Source organism: Mustelus asterias, chromosome 9 (assembly GCF_964213995.1).
Source record: "Mustelus asterias chromosome 9, sMusAst1.hap1.1, whole genome shotgun sequence".
NCBI lineage: Eukaryota > Metazoa > Chordata > Chondrichthyes > Carcharhiniformes > Triakidae > Mustelus > Mustelus asterias.
In genome coordinates this window covers 31201216-31227830 of record NC_135809.1, presented here as the reverse complement: position 1 = coordinate 31227830, position 26615 = coordinate 31201216, and the positions used below count along the sequence as shown (strand labels likewise).

Here is a 26615-nt window from a genome sequence, read left to right as displayed (position 1 = left end):
AGGAATAAGAACATTTTTCCCAGATAAATAGAACATTAAAAATATGCTTTGAAGACAGCCGCTAACATGACCCTTGCATCATAGTGTGGTGATTACAATCACTAAATTTTTGTTAGTCCGATATAAGTTAGTGATGGTAAGTTACAAATAATATATTAGATTTGCTTTGGATATCTGAAACTCCTTATTTAGTAGTACGCACCAAGTGGTTTCCGAATAGGGGTTTCGCATTACAAAGCTTCCTGTCACAGATACAGCTCAACATTTTCTCAACTATCAGTACTCCAGATCTCCAGACCAAATAGCTTCCCTCTGAAATCAGTTCACTTTGTCCTACGCCTCCATGAGCAATATAACAGGATATCCTTTAATACTAAGTAATGTTCATTCATTGCAGTATGAAATGTCACATTTCAGATCAAATTCAATATTTTGTTTACATTGCAATTGCAAGATGAACAAGTTGGGCAATTAGCATTATTCGAAGTTCATAGAGAAGCACCAGTGATACTTCAATGCTTAAACTGTTAAAAAGTATTACTTTCATCTTGGAGCCATTAATAACCACAATAGCTCAGTCTTCTCTGGCTGTATTAGGAGGAAACCACACTTTGATTTCTTGCCTTCCTTCCCATGTTACAAAACCAGTGCTGACAAATCATGAATTAATTGGACGTCAAATCAAGTTTTCAACACGTTTGAAGAGTTTACATTTATGAGGTTGAATAGAGATTGAAGGAGATTGTCATCGACTTCAGGAAGTGTAAAGGAGAACATGCTCCTGTCTGCATCAACGGGGACAAAGTAGAAATGGTTGAGAGCTTCAGGTTTTTAGATGTCCAGATCATCAATAACCTGTCCTGTTCCCTCCTTGCTAGCACTATAGATAAGAAAGCCCATCAACTGAGAAGCCTCTACTTTCTCAGAAGACTAAGGAAATTTGGCATGTCAGCTACAGACTCTCACCAACTTTTACAGATGCACCATAGAAAGCATTCTTTCTGGTTGTACCACAGTTTGGCATGGCTCCTGCTCTGCCCAAGACCGCAAGAAACAAAAGGTTGTGAATGGAGCCCAATCCATCACACAAAGCAGCCTCTCATCCACTGACTTTGTCTACACTTCCCGTTTCCTCAGCAAAGCAGCCAGCATAATTAAGGACCCCACACCCCCAGACATTCTCTCTTCCACCTTCCCCCACCCTTTTTGTATGGAAAAACATACAAAAGTCTGAGGTCACATACCATCGACTCAAGGACAGCTTCTTCCCTGCTGCCATCAGACTTTTGAATGGACCTACCTTGCATTAAGTTGATCTTTCTCCACACCCTAACTGTGACTGTAACACTGCATTCTGCACTCTCTTGTTTCCTTCTCTATGAACGGTATGCTTTGTCTGTATAGCGCGCAAGAAACAATACATTTCACTGCATGCTAATACATGTGACAATAATAAATCAAACCAAATCAAAAAGAATACACACAACTTAATTTTAATTCCATACAAATCATAATGGCCCAGATTTAGCGGTCAGTAGAGAATGAACAGAGTTTGCTGTTCATTATGCTCTCACTTAGACTGTGATTTGCAGTTGTCAGTCATAACTGCATGGCACCCTCCACAGGATATCTGGGACCTGTGTGAACAGACCAAGCAACAGCAGGGATGAAATCCAAGTCTACATCCGTCGGGTCAAATGGACTCAGTGAATCAGCAGCTGATTTTCCACCACGCCAATTTTTATTTTCCATTGACTTTGAAAATATTGCCCAGATTTTTAATTTCAGACCAAATAAAAACTCAATCCAGGAATCAAAAAGCGTTTGACCTATCATTCGGTGAATCTTAGTGGAATGAAAATTGGGCAGAGTGAAGAATCATTTCATAAGTTCATAAGATATAGGAGCAGAATTAGACCATTCGGCCCATCGAGTCTGTTCTGCCATTTGATCATGGCTGATATGCTCCTCATCCCCATTTTCCTACCTTTTCCCCATAACCTTTCAATCCATTACCAATTAAAAATCTGTCTAACTCCTCCTTAAATTTACTCACTGTCCCAGCATCCACCGCACTTTGGGGTAGCGAATTCCACAGATTCACAACGCTTTGGGAGAAGTAGTTTCTCCTCAACTCTGTTTTAAATTTGCTACCCCTTATCCTAAGACTATGATAACATCTCGTCCTAGAATGCCCCACCAGCGAAAGCATCCGCTCCACGTCTACTTTATCCATACCTTTTATCATCTTGAATACCTCAATTTGATCTCCCCTCATTCTTCTAAATTCCAGAGAGTTTCGGCCTAAACTGTTCAATCTCTCTTCATACGACAAACCCCTCATCTCTGGAATCAATCTAGTGAACCTCCTCTGAACTGCCTCCAATGCCACTACATCTTTCCTCAAATACGGGGACCAAAACTGTGCGGGTTTGTTATAAGCATGTTTTGTGCTGCTGGCTTAGACCATGTTAACCCTCAATGTGTCTCTTCAACTGGACTGAAGAATCCTTACTGAGACATGCACAGTCAAAACCGGGAATATGTAAGTTTGAATATTTAATCTAAAACAAAACCTTGTACAGAAAGCAAGGGAGAGGGAAGAAAAGATGGGTTTAAAAGATAAAAGACACAGAAAAAACTATAAACAATTACATATTTTTATATATCTCCAACAGCAAATTTCTGATGTTTGCATTTTAAATTATGGAATGGAAGTTGCTTCCAATTTATGTTTAGTAATAGTGAGCATCGATAGCCTCACACTTATTATAACTTAAAAATCTGGACCCTTGGGTTTTATGAGTTTTGCACAAGTCTCCTGAACCACTATAATGATTATCTCACTGGTAGATACTGCAAGTATTCACTCATGCATTATTTATGAAGTACGTCCCCAAGTTTCAATATTGTAGTAAAATAAAAGGTTGAAATCTAGCTGTAAAGTCTTTAATATGTCCATTGAAAAAAAGCATTTATTGGTGAATACAACAAATACTTACCCTCAGCACATCCTGAATATGCTCTTGTCGCTCTGCTTCTATTGACCGATCAATGTACCTTTTCAGCACTTTTATAAGGTCCCTGAGACAAGAAAAAGAGATAGTAAATGTTTTGAAAAAGACATTTTTCTCCTCATTCTCCATGTTGATAGGACAGGTAGGCCAGTCACTGCTCCCTTAAGATCTCTACAGTGCAGGAGGAGGCTATATGGCCTATCGAGTCTGCATCAACTCTCCAAAATAGCATCTTACACAGACCCAACACTGCACCCTATCCCGCTAACCCTGCACATTTATCATGGCTAATCTACCTAACCTGCACATCTTTGGACAGTTTAGCATCACCAATCCACAAACTTGCACACCTTTGGATTGCGGGAGGAAACCAGAGTACCCGAAGAAAACTCCACACAGTCACCCAAGGCCGGAATCGAACCCAGGTCTCTGGTGCCGTGAGGCAACAGTGCTAACCACTGTGCCATTTCTGATCTTTGCGCTTAAATTATGGAATGGAAGTTGCTTCGAATTTATGTTTAGTAATAGTGAGCATGGATAGCCTCATACTTATTATGACTTAAAAATCTGGACCCTTGGGTTTTTTAATGAGTTTTGCACAAGTCTCCTGAACCACAGAGATTAGCTCACTGGTACATACTGCAATATTTAATCACGCATTATTTATGAAGTGAAGTACGTCCCCAAGGTTCAATATTGTAGTAAAATAAAAGGTTGAAATCTCCATTCATAATGTTCTGAAACCAATTGCTATGATGCTTGCAAGAACAGCCTGTGGTAACATCTTCTCCAATTTTCTTTACTTTTACTTCGAAAAGTTTGGTCTCAATTTGAGGCCTGTAATATGTAGGAATTATGGATGTGAATTAACATTCACTTACTGTACAGAGCTTGGATGCCTTCTAACATTCCAGCTATATATATTGAAACATTTTAATTTAGTGATAGAACATCTGAACTGGGAAAGCTGTAATATTTCTTGAACCAACACTTTTTAAACACAGCTGTAATGAACTTTGTGGTCAGTTTTGTTGATATCAGAATATTTTTGCTGAAACATCTGTGACTTCGACCGAATTGGCTAGAAGAGATTATTGAAGCAGCACTGTGATATAGTTAAGCCAACAATAATGTCAGTACCTGTAAGCCAATGCTCCTGCAAAATGACTCTCTATGTAGGTATCCATGACTGGCTTAAAATGCTGAAATTTGATGTCCTGCAGCAAATTGATTATGTGAACCTGCAATATATAATTGTATTTGAAACAAAAATGTTCTTACAAATACACTGCATTGGGATATACCTCATGTCATTAGAAATTTGTTTGGAATATTTGGTATCTGCAAATTAAAATGAAAAGTTAAATTATTCAGAGGACGATGTAATCAGTGAGGAAATACACTGACTCGGGTGAATGGATGTTGAACTAGCTGAAAGTGCAACAAAAAATGTCTTAACAGGTAAAAGGGAGGTACAATAAAATGTAATTCCATATACCACAGACAATTTAGTTTCTGATTACATTAAATCCTCCAAAACAGATAAATAGCGTGATCTTACGACACCAGTGTAGACATCAGGGTGGAAATCTGTGAAATATTAGAAGAAATTAACATAAAGAGAAGAGGTACTAACAGGTTTAGCAACCTTAAAAGTGATTAAATCCACTCAGGTGAGATGTACCCTAGGTTGTTGAGGGAGACAAGGGAGGAGATATCAGGGGCACTGACAGTAATTTTCAAATCCTTTCTGGCCACAGGTGAGGTGCCAGAGGACTACCACGCTCCCGCTGCAGCAAGGTCGGAGAATTTGGCGGCCAGCCAAATCTCCCTTCACTGTGGCGGGATGGGAAAATCCCGCCGGCATGAAAGGTGATAAGATTCCGACCAAAAAGAATTGGGGGTTATCTTTAAAAATTGAAGGCAAATCGCTTTCAAATTAGATTCCAGTTTAAAACACAGGAGTATCATTCATTACAAGAGTATGAATGTGGATTACTCAGATCACTGCTGCCTATCACCCTAGGTAGATGTTCCAAATTGAAATAGCAAAGTTACTCACCAATGAATCAAAAACCTTCAATCCATATTTCTGTGGATTTTCATCCAAAATTCCAAATAATGCATCCAATGTGTCTTGCAGAAACTACAAAAGGAATTCAAGTGAGAGTTTCGAATCACTGGTCTTCCTCACAAATCAAAGGCCATTTTACATAACATGCTGTGGATGTGTCAAGTTACGCAAAGCTTTCTACCTTAACTATTTCCGCACCATCTATATCTTTGAATTTTGAAAGGATGTCGCTTATTCTTTCTGGGTGGGCTCTCCATTTCAGGAAATCTAGTAAATCTCCTAAAAAGTAGATTGTGAGAAAGGTAAATGAATGTTTTAAAAACTGAACAGTGAAACAACATTACTCTACATGTCTGAAATAACTGTACAACTGCAACAGCCGAAATTAAAATTAGGTATCTACTTTCAAACCAAAAAAGAGTGTGAGAGTAAACTCAGCGTGGTGTTGCTTATATACAGACAAAACATAGAAATGTAGGAACAGAAGTAGGCAAATTCAGCCATTCCAGCCTGCTCTGTCAATCTATCAGATCACGGCTGATCTCTCCCTGGTCTGAAATCCACCTCCCCACCTGTTCCCCATTTCCCTTATCCTTTTTTTTAAAATTAGAAAAGTATCTATCTCTTTCTTGAAACCATTCAATGACTCAGACTCCACTGCCTTATGGGACAGCAGGTTCCACAAATTCACCACCCTCTGAGAGAAGTAGTTCCACCTCATCTCAGTTTTAAACCTACCGCCTCTCAACCGATACCTGTAACCTCTTGTTCTGGATTGCCCCATAAGAGGAAACATTTGGTCCACATTTACTTTATCAATCCCTTTTAAAATGTTATACATCTCGATCAGATCCCCTCTCAACCTTCGAAACACCAGCGAGTACAAGCCCAAACTGCTTAATCTCTCCTCATTTGTCACCCCTTTCATCCCTGGAATCAATCTGGTGAACCTCCTCTGAGCTGCCTCCAATGCCACCACATCCTTCCTCAAATAAGAAGACCAAAACTGGACACAATACTCCAGATGTGGTCTCACCAACATCCTATACAAAGAGCTTTTATACACACTAAGTAAAACAAAGCGCTGGATATACTCAGTTCAGGCAGTCGCTGTGAAACAGGAAAGATGAGGCTAACTTTATGCATCTTATGGTCCACAGCAGAGTTAGGTTGCTGACATTGAATACTCACTATACAAACCCAACTTGTGCTGGAACAACAGGCTTTGCTTGTTTTCAAAAATTCAGTTTGCATTGTTCAAAGTAAATCAGATTAGAATAAGGAATGAAACTATGTACAGGATTTTACTGTTGGCCTCAGGACCCTGATGTTAGGATCAATTCAAGGACCCAATTCCGCACTTGCCAGCAGCCAGAGTGGTGAAGCGATATTTCTTAATTGCTGCCTCCGAGCTCGCTGCTTGAAGGAAGGCGGGTCAGATTTTGATGTAATGTCTCAATCAGAGGACCCTGAAGCCTCTGCACTCCACAGGGGCCTCTCACTGGAGGCTCCATCAGAGAGGTCAGTATAAATTAAAAGTACACTATGGCCGAGGGTTGAAGAGCCTGGGGAATGGAGTGGAAAGCCTCCAAGTGTTTAGGTACACTGTGGTGAACTTGCCTTCATGCAACCCCTTTCAAAGGTCATGGAGCCTCCAGCTGCAAGAAACTGGTGGACTCCACGCAGACGGATTTTGGAGATAGTGACCTCAATAATTCAGTTAGATTTAGGATAGTTATGGAAAAGGGTAAAGATGGGCCCAGTATAAAAGCTCTTAACTGGGGAAAGGCTAATTTTACTAAGGTAAAGGGTGGCATGGTGGCACAATAGTTAGCACTGCTGCCTCACAGCGCCAGGGACCCAGGTTCAATTCCAGCCTCAGGTGATTGTGAGCGTGGAGTTTGCACATTTTCACCGTGTCTCCATGGGTTTCCTCCAGGTGCTCCAGTTTCATCCCACAGTCCAAAGATGTATGGGTTAGGTTAATTGGCCATGCTAAATCCCCCTTAGTGTCAGGGGGACTTGCAGGGTAAATACATGGAGTGATGGTGATCAGGTGGGATTGTTGTCGATGCAGGCTCGATGGGCCGAATGGCCTCCTTCTGCACTGTAGGGAGTCTATGATTGTAAGATACGATTTGGCTCAAGGGACTTGCAGATAAAGCCTTTAGAGCAATGGGAGGCCTTCAAGGAGGAGATAGTGAGAATACAGGGCAAATATGTCCCTGTAAAGACAACGGTAGGACCAGAAAACCCTGGATTTCAAGGGACAAAGAGGTCAGAATTAAGAAAAATAGAGAAGCTTTAGGCAGATACCAAGGGCTCAATACAGTGGAGTCTAAAAAGTGTGGGGGGAACTTAAAAAGATTAGCAATGGCAAGAGTGCATGAAGAAGCTTTGGTGGATGGAATAAAGGAAAACATATAAAAGGGATTTTTAAACATATAAAGAGAAAAAGAATAACTCGAGAAAGAGAAGGGCCAATTCGGGACTGTATAGATGTGTGTGTGAACACAGAAGACGTGGGTACATTCCTCAATGAATATTTTGTGTTGATCTTCACAAAGGAATTGAACGACACGGGTGTAGACATCAGGGTGGAAATCTGTGAAACATTAGAAGAAATTAACATAAAGAGAAGAGGTACTAACAGGTTTAGCAACCTTAAAAGTGATTAAATCCACTCAGATGAGATGTACCCTCGGTTGTTGAGGGAGACAAGGGAGGAGATATCAGGGGCACTGACAGTAATTTTCAAATCCTTTCTGGCCACAGGTGAGGTCATGATGTGGAGATGTCGGTGTTGGACTGGGGTAAACACAGTAAGAAGTTAAACAACACCAGGTTAAAGTCCAACAGATTGGTGGCATTTGCTACCAAATAAGCCTGTTGGACTTTAACCTGGTGTTGTTAAACTTCTCACAGGTGAGGTGCCAGAGGACTGCTAACATTGTCCCATTATTAAAAAGGGAGAACAGGATAGGCCAGCAAATTATAGGTCAGTTTGTCTAACTTCCGTGGAGGGATATCTGCACTTGGATAGACGCAGATTAATTGGAGATAGTCAGCATGGATTTGTTAGGGAAGGTCATATTTAACAGATTGAATCAAATTTTTTGAGGGGGTAATCAGGAATGTTGATGAGGGTAATGCATTTGATGTGGTCTATGTGGACTTCAGCAAGGCTTTTGATAAGGCCCCTCATAGCAGACTGGTCAAGAAAGTAAGGGCCCATGGGATCCAAGGCAAAGTGGCACATTGGAACCAAAATTGGCTGAGAGGCAGGAAGCAGAGGGTGATGGCAGAGGGATGCTTCTGTGATGCAAGTCTGTTTCCAGTGGGGTTCCACAGGGCTCGGTGCTGGGGCCCCTGCTATTGGTAGTATACATTAATGTTTGGACTTAAATGTAGAAGGTATGATCAAGAAGTTTGTGAATGACATGAAAATTATGTCATTCTCAAACTTCTTGATCATGCCTTCTACAGGTAAATAGCGAGGAGGATAGCCTTAAGTTGCAGGAGGATATCAATGGACTGGTCAGATGGGTAGAGCAGTGGCAAATGGAGTCCAACCCAGAAAAGTGAGAGAAAATGCACTTGGAGAGGGCTAACAAGGCAACGATTACACTATGAATGATAGGATCCTGGAAGGTACTGAAGATCAGAGGGATCTTGGAGTTCATATCCACAGATCCCTGAAGGTAGCAGGGCAGATAGATAAAGTGGTTAAGAAGGCATATGGGATACTTGCCTTTATTAACCAAGGCATAGATTACAAGAGCAGGGAGGTCATCTTGGAACTGTATAAAAAGCTGGTGAGGCCACAACTGGAATACTGCATGCAGTTCTGGTCACCGCATTATAGTAAGGATGTAATTGCACTAGAGAGGATGCAGAAGAGATTTACCAGGAAATTGCCTGGGCTGGTGGGTCTGAGCTGTGAGGAAAGATTAGATAGGCTGGGTCTGTTTTCCTTGGAGCAGCGAAGGTTGAAAATGGACTGATAGAAGTGCATGAGAGGCATAGATAGCGTGGATAGGAGAGTACTTTTCCCATTAGTAGAGGGGTGAATAACCAGGGGGCATAGATTTAAAGTAAGAGGCAGAAAGCTAACAAGGGAGTTGAGGACAAACCTTTTGACCCAGAGGGTGGTGGGAGTTTGGAACTCACTGCCTGAAAGGGGGGTTGAGTCAGAAACGCTCATTTAGGAAATATTTAGACATTCACGTGTGCTGTCAGAACCTCCAGGGATATGGGCCAAGCGCTGGAAAATAGGATTAGTGTAGTCAGATCTTTGTTGACCAGCGTGGATATTATGGGCTGACTGGCCTCTTTATGTGCTGCAAGTGCCTACGGCAGATGCTGATACACTGGTTGGTCCTCTAATAGGGGCCCTTATTATTTAAATTGGCTGTTAGTTTCCATTCAATGGGCAGCCAATCAACAGCTAGTCCCCCCCGCCCCGCCCCATTGCTGGGTCTTCAGATTTCTTCTTTAAATGTTAATGACCCCCAAAGGATCGTAACACAGAAAAGTTGAAAAGAGAGCAGAATATGGGAAGCATCAGCAAGCACCCTCAACTTCTGACATTATGACGTACTGTATGAAGCATCACATGCCATACTAACCAATAGGACTTGGGCACCATTGAGGTTGGAGCTGCTCAACACCAATTAGGACAAGACAGCCCACCTAATCCGCACTTCTTTCATTGGGCTCAATATTAACACACTCTATCATTGTAGCCATGGTACATGCTATCTACAGCATGCACTGTATAATCTTATCTGGAGTATCCTGACAGCACTACCCACCCCCGAGACCTCTACCAACAAGGACAACAGTCGCAGTGTCATAGAAAAAAACATTAGTTCCAAGTTCCTCTCCAAACCACGCCATCCTGCTACGGAAATATATCACTGTCCCTTCATCATCACTGTAGTAATGTCCAACAGTTCCCTATTTATGACCATTGTAGGAACACCATCACCACTAGGACTTCATTGGTTCAACGAAGGTGCCCTACCACCATCTTCTCAGGGCAGCAAAGGAGTGGGCATTAAACGTAACCTTTTCAGATCCACCACTAATCACAAACAAAACAATAACACAATGCGTCACTGTCTGGGAATACGCCATACAGAGCATTATCGTCTTTCATAATACTTAAGAACAGAAGGGCTTCTATTATTTTTCCACAGTGTATTTTATGATAAATGACTGAGTCATTTAATTTGCCAAGTGCTAATATTGAACAATCTAAAAGGCAGGTAAACCTGATAACTTGGATCTGTTCGAATGTTTAAACATCCTGTTAACAACGAAAACATGTTTAATTCCGCAAACCATGCTACCCAAGTTCTAGATTCTTCCTCATCAGCATTATCTCTCTTTCCAACGTGACACTGCCAAGTACATTCACTCCATTTCTTTACCATTCTGAGTGAGCTTAGTAGAGCACAGAAAAGATGAGATCCAAAACGTCTCCTTGGAAGCTTTGATCGGCTGGCTGTTGCCATGGAGATTCCCTTTACAATACTGGAGTTTGAGGTAGCAAGCAGGGTCCTGAAAGTTGGTGTTTTCTTCACACTGAAAAATGGAAATTTGCAATTTTTATCAGCCTTTGCCAAGTCATAATGTTTTAATAACAAACATTATCACTGCACTGTTGTCAAACTGCCATAGCCACGCAGACTGTGTATCTGCAACATGTTTGTGCATAGCTAACAGTAGTGTAGGATAACCCGAGTCTGGGAAGTTTTCAGTAAGGTAGCATTACCCATTTTGCAATTATATCCTTGGCCACAGGTCAATGCCATTGATACTGGAACACGGAAGCCAAAATGTCTAGGCCACAATCCTGACAGTTGTGCTGGGATTGCGCCCGATGACACTCTCCAGCACTGAGCCTATTAACGATGAAGGTCAGTGGCATATCATTTGTGTGGAGCTGGTGGGTGCCCACGCCATTATGTGTGCATTTCCAGAGCCTACCTTAGAATCCCTATTGCACAGAAAGAGGCCATTCGGCCCATCGAGTCTGCACCGACCACAATCCCACCCAGGCCCTACCCCCATATCCCAACATATTTACCCACTAATCCCTCTAACCTACGCATCCCATGACATAAGGGCAATTTTTAGCATTGCTAATCCCGCACATCTTTGGACTGTCCCTGATGCTGAGAAAATTGAGCCCTGCCTACCCATTTATTAGTGAAGGAAGTTGCCAGGCAGTTGGTCACTCCTTTTAAAGGTGATTTGGTTTGCCTCTCAATGACAAATGCTTTGCCAAATATAAAACGCTTGCTCAAATATTCTGTCCAGCAAGGACAAACTCACCTTCCTCAATCTTTTCTCAGTGAAGATACCAGAGACTAGCAGCATCCTGCTCATTTTATGAGGCCCCATTACGAGCAATAAAAATGTCCCTGTGGGATCAATGCATGCAGTGTTCTACATTGCGACAAACCAGTGCCTTTTATAGTAATATCGCCTTCTTTCCTTGTCCTTGTACTAGTGCAACCCAGAATCACATTGTCTGTTTACTGCCATCTGGAAATATACACAGAGCAACTATGTACATAATTAGCAAGATCTCAACTAACAATGATTTTTCTTCTAAATTCAGTGGCCAGGATATACTCCAAAATTCTTACATTGATCCATCTATTTTGTCTTTATCATCATTTCCATTGTATTGCTGAATGCAACAGAACCTTAGCACCAAGGTGCTTGGAACAACTTAGTGACGGTTCAGCAGTGACTGGTCCATGGCACTGTCCATACAGAAGTAGTGCAATTTTACTCTGGTTACAAATAGAGCCCTTATTGGTTCAATTATACTCAAAGTGCAATTACCTTGTGGACTATCAGTTCATGAATACCATCTGGCAGTGTTCTGCCATCTTCTTGCATCAGCGGAACGAAGGAGAACCCAAAAAGCTTTTTTTCACCTTTTTCCTTTGCTAGGAACAAAATATGAATTAATAGAATCATAGAATACCTACAGTGCAGAAAGATGCCACTTGGCTCATTGAGTCTGCACCGACTCTCCAAAAGAGCATACCCCCAGGTCCTCCCCTCCACCCTATCCCTATAACCCTACACGTTTACCATGGCTACTCCAGCTAATCTACACATCTTGGAACACTAAGGGGCAATTCAGCATGGCCAATCCATCTAATCTTCACATCTTTGGACTGCGAGGGGAAACCGGAGCACCCGGAGGAAACCCAGGCAGATGTGGGGAGAACGTGCAAACTCCACACAGACAGTCACCCAAGGCTAAAATTGAGCTGGAGTTCCTGGCGCTGTGAGGCAGCAGTGCTAACTACTATTCCATCATGTCACCCTAAGAGCTATTGTGAAGATCTGCCACCTAAAAACTGTGTAACTGGCATAAAAACAAAATTAGAATTAGAAAAGTCTTAACTTTTAGGTATATTCAGAAAATGGTAAAAGGAAAAACTTACGGTCTAACTGTTCCACAAGGCCTTAGGTTCAGAAATTGTGTTTTAGAAAACTCCAGTGTTCTTTCCTCTTGAGATTGGTGTTTAAAGTGCTATCTAGCCTTTGATCTTATTCCCCAGGGGTTAGATATAGTTTTCCTCTCTGAATGAGATGGTATTTTAGGGTTTTGTGTTGATGGCCTCAATTATATTGAAGGTGCCCGCGGGGATGGGGGGATGGAAATTTTATCAAACTTTCTTGGTGTTGGATTAAGGGTAATAGCAGTTGCCACAAACACAGAGTAAAAACTGGAACCATTCTCCATTCAGGAAGTTAATTCCTGCCAAAACACGATGGCAACTAAAATACTGTTTGCTTCCTGAATTAACCGTGCAAGAATTATTCTCTTCGATGTAATGCTTTTTCATGTGAAAAAGAACGTTCCCCCATTTTACCCACTTACATTGTGATGTCCAGTGCATCCACAGCAGAAACTATTTCCAATTCAGTAATTAAATGTGCAGTGTGGGGGTCAGACATGGAAAGCGTTAATGTGGAATGGGTTTGATTTGATTTATTATTGTCATATGTATTATTATACAGTGAAAAGTATTGTTTCTTGCATGTTATCCCGTCAAAGCATCCTGTTCATAAAGAAGGAAAGGGAAGGGTGCAGAATGTAGTGTTACAGTCAAAGCGAGGGTGTAGAGAAAGATCAACTTGGTGCGAGGTAGGTCCATTCAGAAGTCTGATGGCAGCAAGGAAGAAGCTGTTCTTGAGTTGGTTGGTATAGTATCGCCCACAGTGTCATGTAAAGGGGCACATGACCCAGGTCTAGATGGCAGTCTTGGACTGGACGGAGTTGTGAGCAGATGTTGCATGGGAGGCAGCTCCTAGTTTAGACATAAAGCTCTATATATTTCTATCATTACTAGTCGTTAATAAACACTTACTGTTCAACTATACAAGACTCAGAACCTCCTTGTGAGATCTACAGAACTACACACAACATCTTACAACATAGTGACAGCTTCTGGAACAACCCAGAACTCTCAATAGAGACTGACAAGGGGATTTAAAACCTGGAAAATTAAAAGAGGCGCATTTTGACCTGCAGAAAAGCACCAGAAGGAGCTCAGCAGAGAGAAGCTCCAAAGCTGAATCAGAAGCAGCAGGCAGAAATAAAACTCCACACTGTAGCAGAAGACTCTACTGAATCCCAAAAAAGCCCAGCTTCAGAGAGTATAGAGTCAGAGAACCTCGCAGATCAAGCTGAAAAGCTTAAGTTATCAACCAAAATAAGTTTTTAAAAAGTTTTAAAGTCAGCAGCAATCAGAATTGCCATTTTAAATGCACTGCATACTGCACAAGTGCCGAGTCACTACCTGATCTTCAATGTGACAGCTGAGCTCGCTCCGAACAGGGGAACAAAAAATTAAAGTAACAAATAATTAGAAGTTAAGAGACCCAGGAAAAGCTGGGAATCGACGGTTTCATAACTCAAAAATGCTTAGGGCCCTATTTTACCAAAAGTTCGCGCCTGTTTTTGGGCGCGAAATCGCGGTAAAGTTGGGCGTCGGGCCTTTAAGGCGATCTGCACCCGAATCTGAGCAGATCACGGCTTTACCGACACCCGATTCGGGTGCGGTTCCGGCCCGCGCCCGAATTGGGCGGCCCGATGATTTAAATGCATTAGCATGCATTTAAATCTACTTAATGAACCGCACGCCCAACTCTACCGCCAAATCCCACTTTACCGTCTTCTGGTCCTTTCCGGATCCGCGCTGTAAGCGACCTGCCGAATAAAAATCTGAAGCGGATTTCTGTTCTGCAGGGGAACCTCCGAAGCCCATCCTCCGCGACCATCCTTCGCAGACCCCACCCCACTCCAACCCCCCACCCTCCCCCCACTAACCACCCCAGCAGACCCCCCCCTCCCCAGGATTGGACCCCCCTGGGAGGCAGGCCCCCCTCAGCAGACCCCGCCCCCCCGGGATCGGACCCCCCTAGGAGGCAGGCCCCCCTTGGCAGAGCACATTCCTAACCTATCTCGATCGTTGGTCTCCCTCCACCATCCTTCCGACCTGCAGTCCTTCGAGAGCCTGCAGCTCCTTCCTGGCCTTCCGCTGGTGTCCACCGGAGGGGGTGGCGTGCTCAGATGGATCTCTGGTTGGGCGGGGGGGGTGGGGGGGGGGGGGGGGGGCGGGGTGGATTTGGGAGAATCTTGCAAACTGAAAATAATGTAGCATCTTCTTTTGTGCTGCCTAATTATCTATGGGAAAGGTAATTAAACTACAGTGTCCTAGTGAGCAATTAGTGACCTGTATAATACATTTGTGATCTGTAACTGGATTGTTGATGTCCCTGTAGCCATGAGCCAGGTGCTCAAATGTTCAGAGTCATTTGGTGAACTTGGAAGAATTGTCCCCGTGGTGGAACTTGGTTGTAAATAAGATTCAAGGAGATTACTAAATCTGGGAAATCAACCATAGTGAGAAGAAGTTTGTATTGGCAACTCTTCTCTCACGTGCCATGGCAGATGTGCCCCTACTTATGAATGTGATTTGCATGGGCAACGTTGGGTGCAGCTACTCTGCCTCTGGAGCAGCCTTGGATCCTTTCTGTCATCTTGTTTTCATCTGAACATTGCACAGAATTAGAGGAATTCCCTTTGGAAGATAATGTCAAAGTTATAATCGCAGGAACTAAAAACCTAACAGTCAAAAATTTGGGAAAATAGTTCAAAATATGGATGGGGGATATATATATTTTGAAATATTTTCCCAAATTTTTGACTGTTAGGTTTTTAGTTCCTGCGATTATAATTTTGACAATATCTGCCAAAGGGAATTCCTCTAATTCTGTGCAATGTTCAGATGAAAACAAAATGACAGAAAGGATCCAAGGCTGCTCCAGAGGCAGAGTAGCTGCACCCAATGTTGCCCATGCAAATCACATTCATAAGTAGGGGCACATCTGCCATGGAATGTAAGAGAAGAGTTGCCAATACAAACTTCTTCTCACTATGGTTGATTTCCCAGATTTAGTAATCTCCTTGAATCTTATTTCCAACCAAGTTCCATCACAGGGGCAATTCTTCCAAGTTCACCACATGACTCTGAACATTTGAGCACCTGGCTCATGGCTACAGGGACATCAACAATCCAGTTACAGATCACAAATGTATTATACAGGTCACTAATTGCTCACTAGGACACTGTAGTTTAATTACCTTTCCCATAGATAATTAGGCAGCACAAAAGAAGATGCTACATTATTTTCAGTTTGCAAGATTCTCCCAGGTTCCCCCCCCCCCCCCCCCCCGCCCGCCTGCTGTTTTTTTTCTTTCACGACCAGGCGCGCTGTTTCGGATTTTTTTTCGAACTGCGCATGCGCAGTTCAGAGCTCCGATCGTTCCGGCAGCGCTAAGCCCCGCCCACTGCGCAGATCCGACTGGAGCTGGCAAAAAGCGTATGGGCGCGCTGCAAAGAGGATTCCGGGCTCGGATCTGCATTACGCCCGGATCCGGCCCTTAGACTCCAAATGGTAAAATTCCCCCCTTAGATTAGGTAGCGAAGACTCAGGAGACACTGATGAAAGTTTTAAAACACAGAAATCACGTCCATCATAGCTGTCGGAGCTCATCGACATTGACAAAACCTCATTGCGGAGCTCCCCATGGCAGCGCCACCTCAGATTTCCCAACAGCCTTTAAAGCTGCATTCACTTTGAATTTTAAATGACCATGGATCAGAAAGCGACCTGAGGGAACCAGTCTGGACTCACCCAAGGCTCAGGTCAGTCAGAAAAATGGGGACTTAACAGAACAAGATTCATTAGATACACGGTCAGCTTCTGTCTTTGTGTCTAGATCAGAAGCAAAGAGATTAACACGCTACTTCATTCAGTAAGTCCAACGCCGATGATATAATAGCTCGACAAGGATTCAATGAATCTTCAGCACAATTTGAAATTAAAATCATTTGACACATTTTATTCTGGGCAGTAACGAGATCCTTAAAAAGAGAAAAGCTTAAGAAACGTGTCCAATATCCAAAAGAACCTGTTGACTCCTTAAATAATGAGCTGGACAGTATAACTGAAGGCTGTGATTACAGTGGCCTGAAATCAGAGCTAATCAGGGACGGAATTGTTGTCAGCGTGGCAGATGATGCGCCCTCAGACATGCTTCAAGCCAAGGAACATTTGACCTTTGAAAAGTCCACTTGGATTATCAGGCAATCCTCAATCCATTGACAGCACAGATCATTCTTAAAGCGATGAAAGCAAGCCACGGTACAGAGCAATTCCCAAGTAAATTCTCCAAGACCTCAACTCAGTTCTTAGGACACAATGTCAGCAACAAAGGCATCATGGCAGACCCACAGAAAACAAAAGCCATCAGTGAGTTCAGAACCCCATCCTCAATTCTGGAGCTCCAGAGATTCCTGGGTATGATAAACCAGTTGGCAAAATTTTTACCAAGTCTGAAACAGAACCCATGAGGCACCATTTCCTGAAAGATCGGGAATGGTGCTGGGGCACACACCAGGAGCAAAGCATTTGGTTGCATAAAAGCCACGTGGCTCTCAACCAACATTCTGACCCAACCCTGCCCAAAACCAAAGCAGTGGATCTCTCTTTTACAGGCCTTGGAGCAGTCTTAATTTCAGGAGCAACTGGATGGATGTGGTCGGCTAGTACATTACACATCCAGAGGATTGGCACAGCCAAGGTAAGCTGTGATCGAAAAAAAACTCAGTCACATGGCTTTGCGAGAAGTTTTCAGGCTACATTATTGGCCTGAACGTCACCATTGAAACAGACCATAAGCCACTGGTCTCACTGCTGAATGAGAAGGAGCTGGCAAAAATGCTCCCCTAGAATCCAGGGGTTCCATCTGCACCTTATGAGGTTCATGTACGGGACGGTGCACTTTCTGGGCAAAAACCAAACAATGATGGGCACACCTCCCAGGGGCCACAGTGAACTTTCAAACAAAACATTATATCAACCTGATTGAGGAGCTGCAATCATATTCCCAAACCAGTGAGGAGACAGCGGTCGGCTCCCACAGGAAAATTCCAGCAAATCCACCAGAGACAAAGGCAAGGTGAGGAGTGTGCCCACATCTGCCAACAACGATAGCCACAGCAGAGACTGAGTGGTAGCACCATGAAGACTTGGCTTGAGCAGAAGAAATTCTTTACCGTCATTAACGAGCTGCTGGTTTACAAAGGGCTGCTGGTCATTCTGGCTGGAGATCCATCAGAACAAAACACCAGGGACATGTGGGCAATACCAAAGGCAGAGCACAAGCCCAATCCGCAGGGCGGTGGCCAAGCTTTTTAAGGGCAGTTGAGGACATGATAACAAACAGCTAAGTGTGTGCGCTACACAAGCAGGGTCAACAGGAGTCATGGAGCCACACACAGTTCCCAGCCAGGCTGTGGTGGGCACTGATTTATTCATCTGCACTGGCCGATCCTTCCTCATTGTGGCAGATTACTTCTTCTGATGGACTGAGGTGAAGCAATTGTTCACAAGCATCGCAGAGGCAGTGGTGGCAGCGTTGAAGATGATGCTCACATGCCATTCCAGACCCGGATGGTGTTGGATAGCGGTGCACAATTTGCAAATGAATATTTCACCCAATTTACCACTTTTGGCTTCTAGCATTGCACCTGCTCTCCAGGATACCCACAATCCAATGGTGAGGCTGAAAGAAGGATCTGCTCTCCTGAAGAAAAACAGCGACTTCACCTGTTAACCTACAGGTTCACTCGACTACGGTGTGGCTTAGCCCAATCTGAACTCCCGATGATCAGAAAACTCCCCACAAAGCTCCCAATCCTGCCCAAAAAACACTAATACGAAGGTTGGCTGCCAAAAATAACCAAAACATCTAGAACACACGAGAGCAATCTGACAGGCAGAAGCAGGCTTCCGCTTACAACAAAAGGTACACCAGGCACCTGTCACGTTTACACAAGGACGGTAAAGTCTGAATTAAGGACCATGATAGAGAGGTTTTTATTTGCCCAGAGAGGTGATGGAGAGCCATGGTCATACCTTGTCAGTAATCCAAAAAAAGTACAGTCAAGAGGGAGCCTCCTCATCTCTCGAGGTGACCCTTTCACATTGGAGAGAAATTGAAGATGGCGACCAAATGCCAGAACGTCCACATTGAAAACAATCTCCTATTCATCAAGATTTACCCAGAACAGAGTCTACCACTCCTCCAACTGTTGCGAAGTCAACATCTGGAAGAATTATAAAGCCACCTGACTGCCTATACCTGTAAACACAGAGACTTGAGTGGGGGGGGGGGGGGGGTGTGGGTAAGCGATTGTTGAAATACTACAAATATGTTTGGTTGACAGGAGTGCATTGTAAATATGTTGGATCAAGATTTGAAGGTGTAGTTAAAGGGTCTGGCATAGCAAGGGTTAACCTGGGACTGGGTACAGTATTGCCCACACAATGATGTAAAGGAACACATGACCCGAGTCTAGAGGGCAGTCTTGGACTGGACAGAGACCTGTGTAAAGACAGCACGGAGACACCTCCTCACTTAGACCTTATACTCTGCGTGGTGTATATATTTAAAAATAAAATATATGTTATCAGTTATTAATTACTAGTTGCTAATAAACACTTACTGTTGAAATATATGAGACTCAGAACCCTTTGGTGAGACCTACCGAGCCACATACAACACCTTACAACAAAACGCACTAATGATCTATATATATGAAGATATAAATAAACTGTCAACCATTTTGTTTCCACTTGGCAGGGAGAGGAACATCACTTATTTGTGATCGAAGCTGTTGCCAGCTGCACGATTCACTCCAAGCTCTGGTTTTCTTTATGAAATCAGCACACGCTGGATCATGGGATGCAGCCCTAATTTAAATTCGGAGAGTTCAAAAAAAAATGAGGTATTCCTGAAATAGATTTTGAATTGCTCTCCTCAGTGCCAAGCAGATTGCTCCTCCTCCCAAAAACATTATGTAAATGAGATGTGGAATCAGCGCCACACACACAGGCAGGGATTCAATGTAGTCATTACCCATTTTACTTAATTCAAAAGAAAATCCGTGGCAACGCAGGCAGGGAAAGAGTTGCATATAGATTTAGCATCCAAAAAAAACTTCATGTTTTTGCCTATAATTCATGAACAGTGGTCATTTAGCCTTCACCGGCCTTATTGTCGAGGAGATTTCTAGGAAGGCACATGAGCAAAGTGACATTTTGTCTGCAGCTTTTCATTTTAAAGAAGTGGACCAATCTGAAAACAATTTAGATTGTTAAATCTTATTTGCTTTTGAGAATTAACCCAAAATAAGCCTATTGGCCCATCATGTTTGCAGAGCTTCCTATCCATGCAAGCATTTCTCTACATTTATTCCTTTAGGTGTTAAAGAACAAAGAAAATTACAGCACAGGAACAGGCCCTTTGGCCCTCTAAGCCTGCACTGACCATGCTGCCCGACTGAACTAAAACCCCCTACCCTTCTGGGGACCGTATCCCCCCTATTCCCATCCGATTCATGTATTTGCCAAGACATCCCTTAAAAGTCACTATCGTATCTGCTTCCACTACCTCCCCCACCTGCAAGTTCCAGGCACCCACCACCCTCTGTGTAAAAAAACTTGCCTCGTGCATCTCCTTTAAACCTTGCCCCTCGCATCTTAAACCTATGCCCCCTAGTAATTGACTCTTCCACCCTGGAAAAAAGCTTCTGACTATCCACTCTGTCCATGCCCCGCATAATCTTGTGGACTTCTATCAGGTCGCCCCTAAACCTCCATCGTTCCAGTGAGAACAAACCAAGTTTCTCCAACCTCTCCTCACAGCTAATGCCCTCCATAACAGGCAACATCCTGTGTAATGTGACCGTGTTGATGAACCTGGTCATACTCTGATTTCTGTCGGAACTTTATTTTTTATTATTAAACTCAAACCATTAACAGAAATACAAAACAATCTTCCGTCAAACATTAATCACTTTCACGTTTTAGTAGTTGCACTGTAATGTTTTGATGATAACTGGAAAGGGGTCTACGTGCCAGAAGCTGTGATTTTTGCCATGCATCTGGGACGGGGGATAAAAATGAACATGTGCTGAGATCTATAATAAAATCATAACTCAGTTTTAAATAATTCCTCAGTAGGCTGGCGACATTACATCTGACAACCCCTTTTTAAAAAGATCTGCACTTGCAGTTCAGATAGGATTGTAGTATTCAGTTGTTCACATAGAGCTTTCAGTGTGTAAGTCGGTGATGCTTACTGGAACAGTGCCTGAATTCCAGGCGGACATGTGCACCCCTAAATTTATCCACAGGAATAGGAAGCTTCAGTAGCTCGGCCCATCTGGGACTATTGTTGTGATAAAGCACAAAGGAGTGATGCTCACTCACTGGGGTTTCTCCAGATCCCAGTGAAATGCAGTCCTGTAAGAGGAAGGAAAACAATGTTGAAGGTCAAGCAATTATGATGCCTCGATATTCTTTTGCACAAATCAGAACAGAATCTAATAAAGCGTAACAGAATTCAGGGTACAAAACAGACATAATGATAGGAAACCGATTGGAGAAAGCATCTGATGTGACAGACATGAAATAAATATATTCTCCTGATACCTTAATTAAATAGAAAAATTCTTCAGATTTTATTAGTGGCTATTTGTTGTTAACCCCTTTTACGTTAAGGAGAATTTTACAACAAAGAACACATCCATCAGAAAAATGCACAATCTAAATGCAGGACCAGTTGAGAAACATACATTATTAAAAATAATATTGGAGTTGGGGCAATAGCGTGAGAGAGCTGAACCTCCATTACAGACTGAATGAGTAATGAACCTCAATTAGTCAATACTTTAACAGTAAAAAGGAACACCGAGCTAACAGCAACCACAACAGCTCGAACGATAATTTAGAGAGGCAAAAGGATGACTCATGAATCAAGGTTTCATAATTAGACAAAGCTGATTTGTAGGAGTGAGGCAGGAATTGACAACAATACAACAGGGCAGAACTATTGAACAGGCTTTCAATAATGTATTTGGCCATTCTCCTGAAGGACTAGAACTCTTCCTTTGAAGTTAAGCAAAGTTGGTCAATAGGGTAAGTGTGAAAAAACCTAAAAGTTAAGGATTATATGAAGGCAAACGAGAGTAGAGATCCCCATGGGCTTAGACAGATATAAAGAACAACAAAAGCATCCATAGAAAGTGGTAAGAGTCTCTATAAGGAAATGCAAGAAAATGCTTGTGAGGGATAGCAAAGAAAATATTAAAAGCTTTTAAAAACATATTATAATAAAGAGGATGAAGACGACTAACATGGGCCCTTTAATCACAGATGCAGATGATAGCACAATTAGGAAACTTAATAAATAGCTACTTTCTATTGGTCTTCCCAAAAGAGGGAAAGGATAAAATACCAGCGATACAAAGAAAACTAAATGTAAATCCAGGGGCAAACCAGATTCAATACAAGTAAAAACATGGTGATGGAGAAATGCTTTATTAAGGATAGACAAATCACCAGGACCTAATGATTTCCACCCCAAGGTATTAAAAGTAGTGAGGAAATGGTTGATCTGTTGATCATGATCTTCCAGAATTTTCTTGATTCAGAAATTGCCCCCCTAAGATTAGAACACTGCTAATGGTACCCCATGATTTAAAGATAGGCGAGAGAGATGGTCTACAGGCTTATTCGTCTGACATCAGTTGTGGGCAGTTAGTAGAAGCTATCATTATGGACATAGTGGCTCAACATTTGGGAAGATAGGGGTTGATCAGAAAGCATAAGTAATGTCTAACAATCTTCACTGAGTTTTTGGAGGAGGTGGATTATGTGCTGTGAAAGGAATTGTCTATGAATTTTATTTATATGGAGTTTCAAAAGACATTTAACAAAGTTTCACAAGAGCGACCATTCAGGAAAGTGAGAGCACATGGATCTGGAAGCAACTAACTGTCTTGGGTAGGGAATTAGTTACGAGGTAGGAGACAGAGTAAAGACAATGGGTGTCTCCTTAATGACAGGATGTGACTCGTGCTGTCCCCAAGGATTAGTGCTAGAGGCACAACTTTTCATTGGAGTTATAGAATACTTGGATGACGAAATAGACAGCTGTATATCTAGGGTTTTGTTAACAACATAAGTGGCACAGCAAAAAGTGCAAATGGGTAGAAGAAGTTGCAATGTTTAGATGTTCAATTTGCAAAATGGAATTTGGGCCCAAGGAAGTTGGATCAGATCATGTCAGACTAATAAGCCTATAATTTCCTAGAACATCACTCTCACCTATCGTTAAATTATGGGGTGCCCTTGGCAGTTTTCCAATCTAGGCAGACAATTCCTGAACCGAGGGTGTGTTGAAAGATCATGATAAACACATCAACAACTTCCTCACCTACTTGGGGTGGAAATCATTAGATACATTTAGTGAACTACTAGGAACTGTGGATAGGCAGGGAGATCTAGCGGCCCAAGGTCAGAGGTTACTAAACATTAATGGACAGCCACAAAAAATAATGAGAAAGGCTAGTGGAATGTTGGCTTTTATCTCAAGAGGGCTGATACACAAAGGGGCAAAGTTATGTCACAGTTGTACAGAGCTCTGGTTAGAAAACTGGATGACTGTAACTGCAATGAATCTAAGGCACCAGACCTCAGTAAGGCCTTATGGAAATGTGGCATCGATTCATTATAATGATACTCGAACTAAAAGGGTTGAATTATGGGGATAGTTTGCACAGACTAGGCTTGAATTTCCTCAAGGAAGATTAAAGGTTGATCTAATTGAGACAATGATGATAAAAGGATTTGATACAATGGAGAGAAAGTATTTCCATGGATGGGAAGAGTCCAGAACAATGGGACATGACCTTAAAGTTTGAGTCAGACCAGTAAGGGTGATGTTAGAAACACTGTCTGGAACGCTCTCAAAAACATTGCTGAGCAAGGCCAATAGAAAGTTTCAAAAGTGAGAATAATAGATTGTGGTTCGACAAGGTTATTAAGGGTAACGGAATCAAGGTGGGTCAATGGAGTTTGGGACAGACATGACTAATTGAATGGCTGAATAGGCTCGAGGGGCTGAATGACCTACTCCTGTTTAACGTTCTCATTTCTTCCTTGCTTTCTACATTGAGGCATCTGGATTATTCGCTGGACACGGAGAACAGGAAGCCAATGCGTAGGAAATTATGGCACAATACACAGTGGTGCCAATGTACTTGTCAACCTTGACACATATTTTTCCTCCCCATACTGCAGACATTTGAGGCAGGAACTTCCTGGTCAAATCTTGCACTGAAAGTGTTCAAAACTATCAAAACTAAAAAATGTGCAAAAAGACATTTTATTTACCTTCAGAATCACCCCCTCGCTATCTAACACATACATGGTAACATCCACATTCCTGGCCACGCTCTTGCCTCCTTTCTCATATTCCCCTCTCTCCAGCGTTACATACAAGTCGTTTCTGATGTCGCCTGGGTAAACAAGACAAAATATGCAATTTTAAGAGATACACTTTATTAAGGCTTTCATTAAAAGTCAAAGTTTTCTGTAAAAGTTTCTTTTCTGTTGGCTAAGCTTCCCTTTATTTGCAAACTATACCTGGATTGCTCTGAACCACGCATCAACAATGGCTGAGAGGCAGGCAGTTGGCCTGCTCCCAGGTGGGGTTAAGATGGGGTTGAGATATCACTGGGAGAATCTTTCTTCCAGTTTTCTCTCTCTCATCCTGGTGATGAAGATCTAGGATTGCATTTGGCAGTTCATGGTGGGGCTGGGATCTGGGAAGGAGTGGTGGAGGGGTAAAATCAAATGCTTCCCCCAGGGTGTCAACCTTAAAGCCGTTTCGTTTCTTCATGCAACTGGAAGCATTCCATTTATGAGACTAAAGGGTAATTGTGATAAACTGTATGTCAATAAAACATAGAGCGTGAGCATTGCACCTTCCAGCCCAGTGTCGCCTAAATGCTGCAACATAGGAAAGATGTGTGGGACAATGGGCAAGGAACAGGGGAGTGGGACTGATAGAGCTTGGCACAGTCTTGTGATCTGAATGTATTCTGTGCATTGTACGATTCTACACAATAACCGAGGCAACAGCTCCAGATCCAGCAAGAGACCTTGAAATCCCTTTAAAAGAGGATATTCTTAGTGTGTGCATCAGTAGGACATTCCATTGTATAGAAGCATACAGATTTACAGCAAAGTTGGAGGGCAATTGTTGTCTGGGAGCAACCCAAATCACTGCACTGTGCTCTTATAGCCGTGTGATCTCTGGTCTGGTTCAAATATTTACCCGATTTTCCCTGCAATAAAGCCATTCCCTTGGTCTGACCATTCCACATGATAAAGTATTTCATACTGAAATAGCTGGCTGCAGAAATTTCTCCTATCCCCACTCCTCACTATGTTTTAAATAGATGTATCAATGTTTTCTGGAGGAAAACAGTATTTCATTACTCACTCCAATCTAAACTCTCTCGAACATTATCGACCACCATCACGTCTGCCTTTAGCCTTCAGTGATCCAGTGGAAATAGTCCCAGGATTTCAAGGCACTCTTTGAGCCTGCAGATTCCCATCCCTGGCCCATTCCCAATCAATCTACGCTGAATGCTCTCAAAGGCTTTAATGTACTTTCTGCTGTTGTTGTGTGCCAGCGTGCCCACCGCCAGCATCCATAGAAACCCTACAGTGCAGAAGGAGGCCATTCGGCCCATCGAGTCTGCACCGACCACAATCCCACCCAGGCCGGACCCCCACATATTTACCCGCTAATTCCTCTAACCTACGCATCTCAGGACGCTAAGGGGCAATTTTTAACCTGGCCAATCAACCTAACCCGCACATCTTTGGTGTGTGGGAGGAAACCGGAGTACCCGGAGGAAACCCACGCAGACACGAGGAGAATGTGCAAACTCCACACAGACAGTGACCCAAGCCGGGAATCGAACCCAGGTCCCTGGAGCTGTAAAGCAGCAGTGCTAGCCACTGTGCTACCGTGCCGCCTGTAACAACGTGTCCAAAACTACACGCAGCATTTTAATTGTGACAAAAACCGATGTCATGGATAAATTCATAATCACCACTTCATCCTTGTACTCTATACTCCTACTAATAAAACGCCAAATTTCCACTGGCCTTCGACTTGCATTCGAATCCCCGCGACTCTATTCATCTGCACCCTTCAGTGACTTTTCATTAACTGCATCGCATCAGTTTCTTACTTCACTTCAATTCCTGGAACTAAATGACGGAATGCTGCTTTCCTGTTGGAATGAGAAACAGACCAATCCAGGGAGCAGTCCCGGATGTATTCCGAAAAACAATCCCCACTTCACCTATCACTCTCCTCACTTGACAATTTTCTATTAGGACTTGCTTGACTGCAATCAGGAGTGAGATCCCTGCTGATTTTTCACACCCCCAAACTTGGAGTGCTGAAGTGCACTGCAGCTGCATTGTTGCTGTCTCCAGTGAAATCACTGACTCTGTGAACAGCCCCCATACCTTCCTGCTAACCATCCATCACAAGATGCAGCTTATTTACCCATTAAGCTTTGAAATAACATGCCTTCTCTGAATGTTTAATTCCCTTTGTTACAATGCAGCAATGTAAGGATAGCATTATCAAAGGGAGAAGTGGTTTCAATGCACTCCCACACACAAAGTGTGCCCCAATTCTGTACTGATGTAAAACCACCTACGCAGCTGTTGTGATAACAAGAGCCTGCTGCCCTCTACTGGTGGAATGTGTTACCTCAGGATGAAATGAATGAATAAACATGTTTGTTTGTGTGCATCAATTATCTTCAAGCCAGTTCAGCTCCACAATAGGCAAGGAGTTAAACACTGAAAAACCACGACTGTAGCAGGGCACAGCCATTTTTTAAAATGTTATCAGTCAGTGAAGGAGACTTTCAGCCAGTCAGTAATTATTGAACTGATGAGGCCAGTCAATGAGTATCTCCATCGATATCTCAGGATCATTCTGCTTGAAAATCAAGAGTCATTGTAATCAACAA

At 42.7% G+C, this 26615-nt stretch overlaps 1 protein-coding gene across 1 annotated transcript in view; it reads right to left on the bottom strand.

The window, feature by feature from the left end:
• LOC144499054 (dedicator of cytokinesis protein 4-like) overlaps window positions 1–26615 on the bottom strand; it is a 386914-nt gene that overhangs the window by 159649 nt on the left and 200650 nt on the right. Inside the window, exons 14-21 of the mRNA XM_078221109.1 lie at window positions 23941–24065; window positions 20844–21006; window positions 11953–12059; window positions 10527–10680; window positions 5273–5370; window positions 5080–5163; window positions 4158–4258; window positions 3003–3084 (exon numbers count right to left, since the gene is read on the bottom strand). Of these exons, the coding sequence (XP_078077235.1) occupies window positions 3003–3084; window positions 4158–4258; window positions 5080–5163; window positions 5273–5370; window positions 10527–10680; window positions 11953–12059; window positions 20844–21006; window positions 23941–24065 (914 nt within the window). The remainder of the gene's footprint in view (window positions 1–3002; window positions 3085–4157; window positions 4259–5079; window positions 5164–5272; window positions 5371–10526; window positions 10681–11952; window positions 12060–20843; window positions 21007–23940; window positions 24066–26615) is intronic.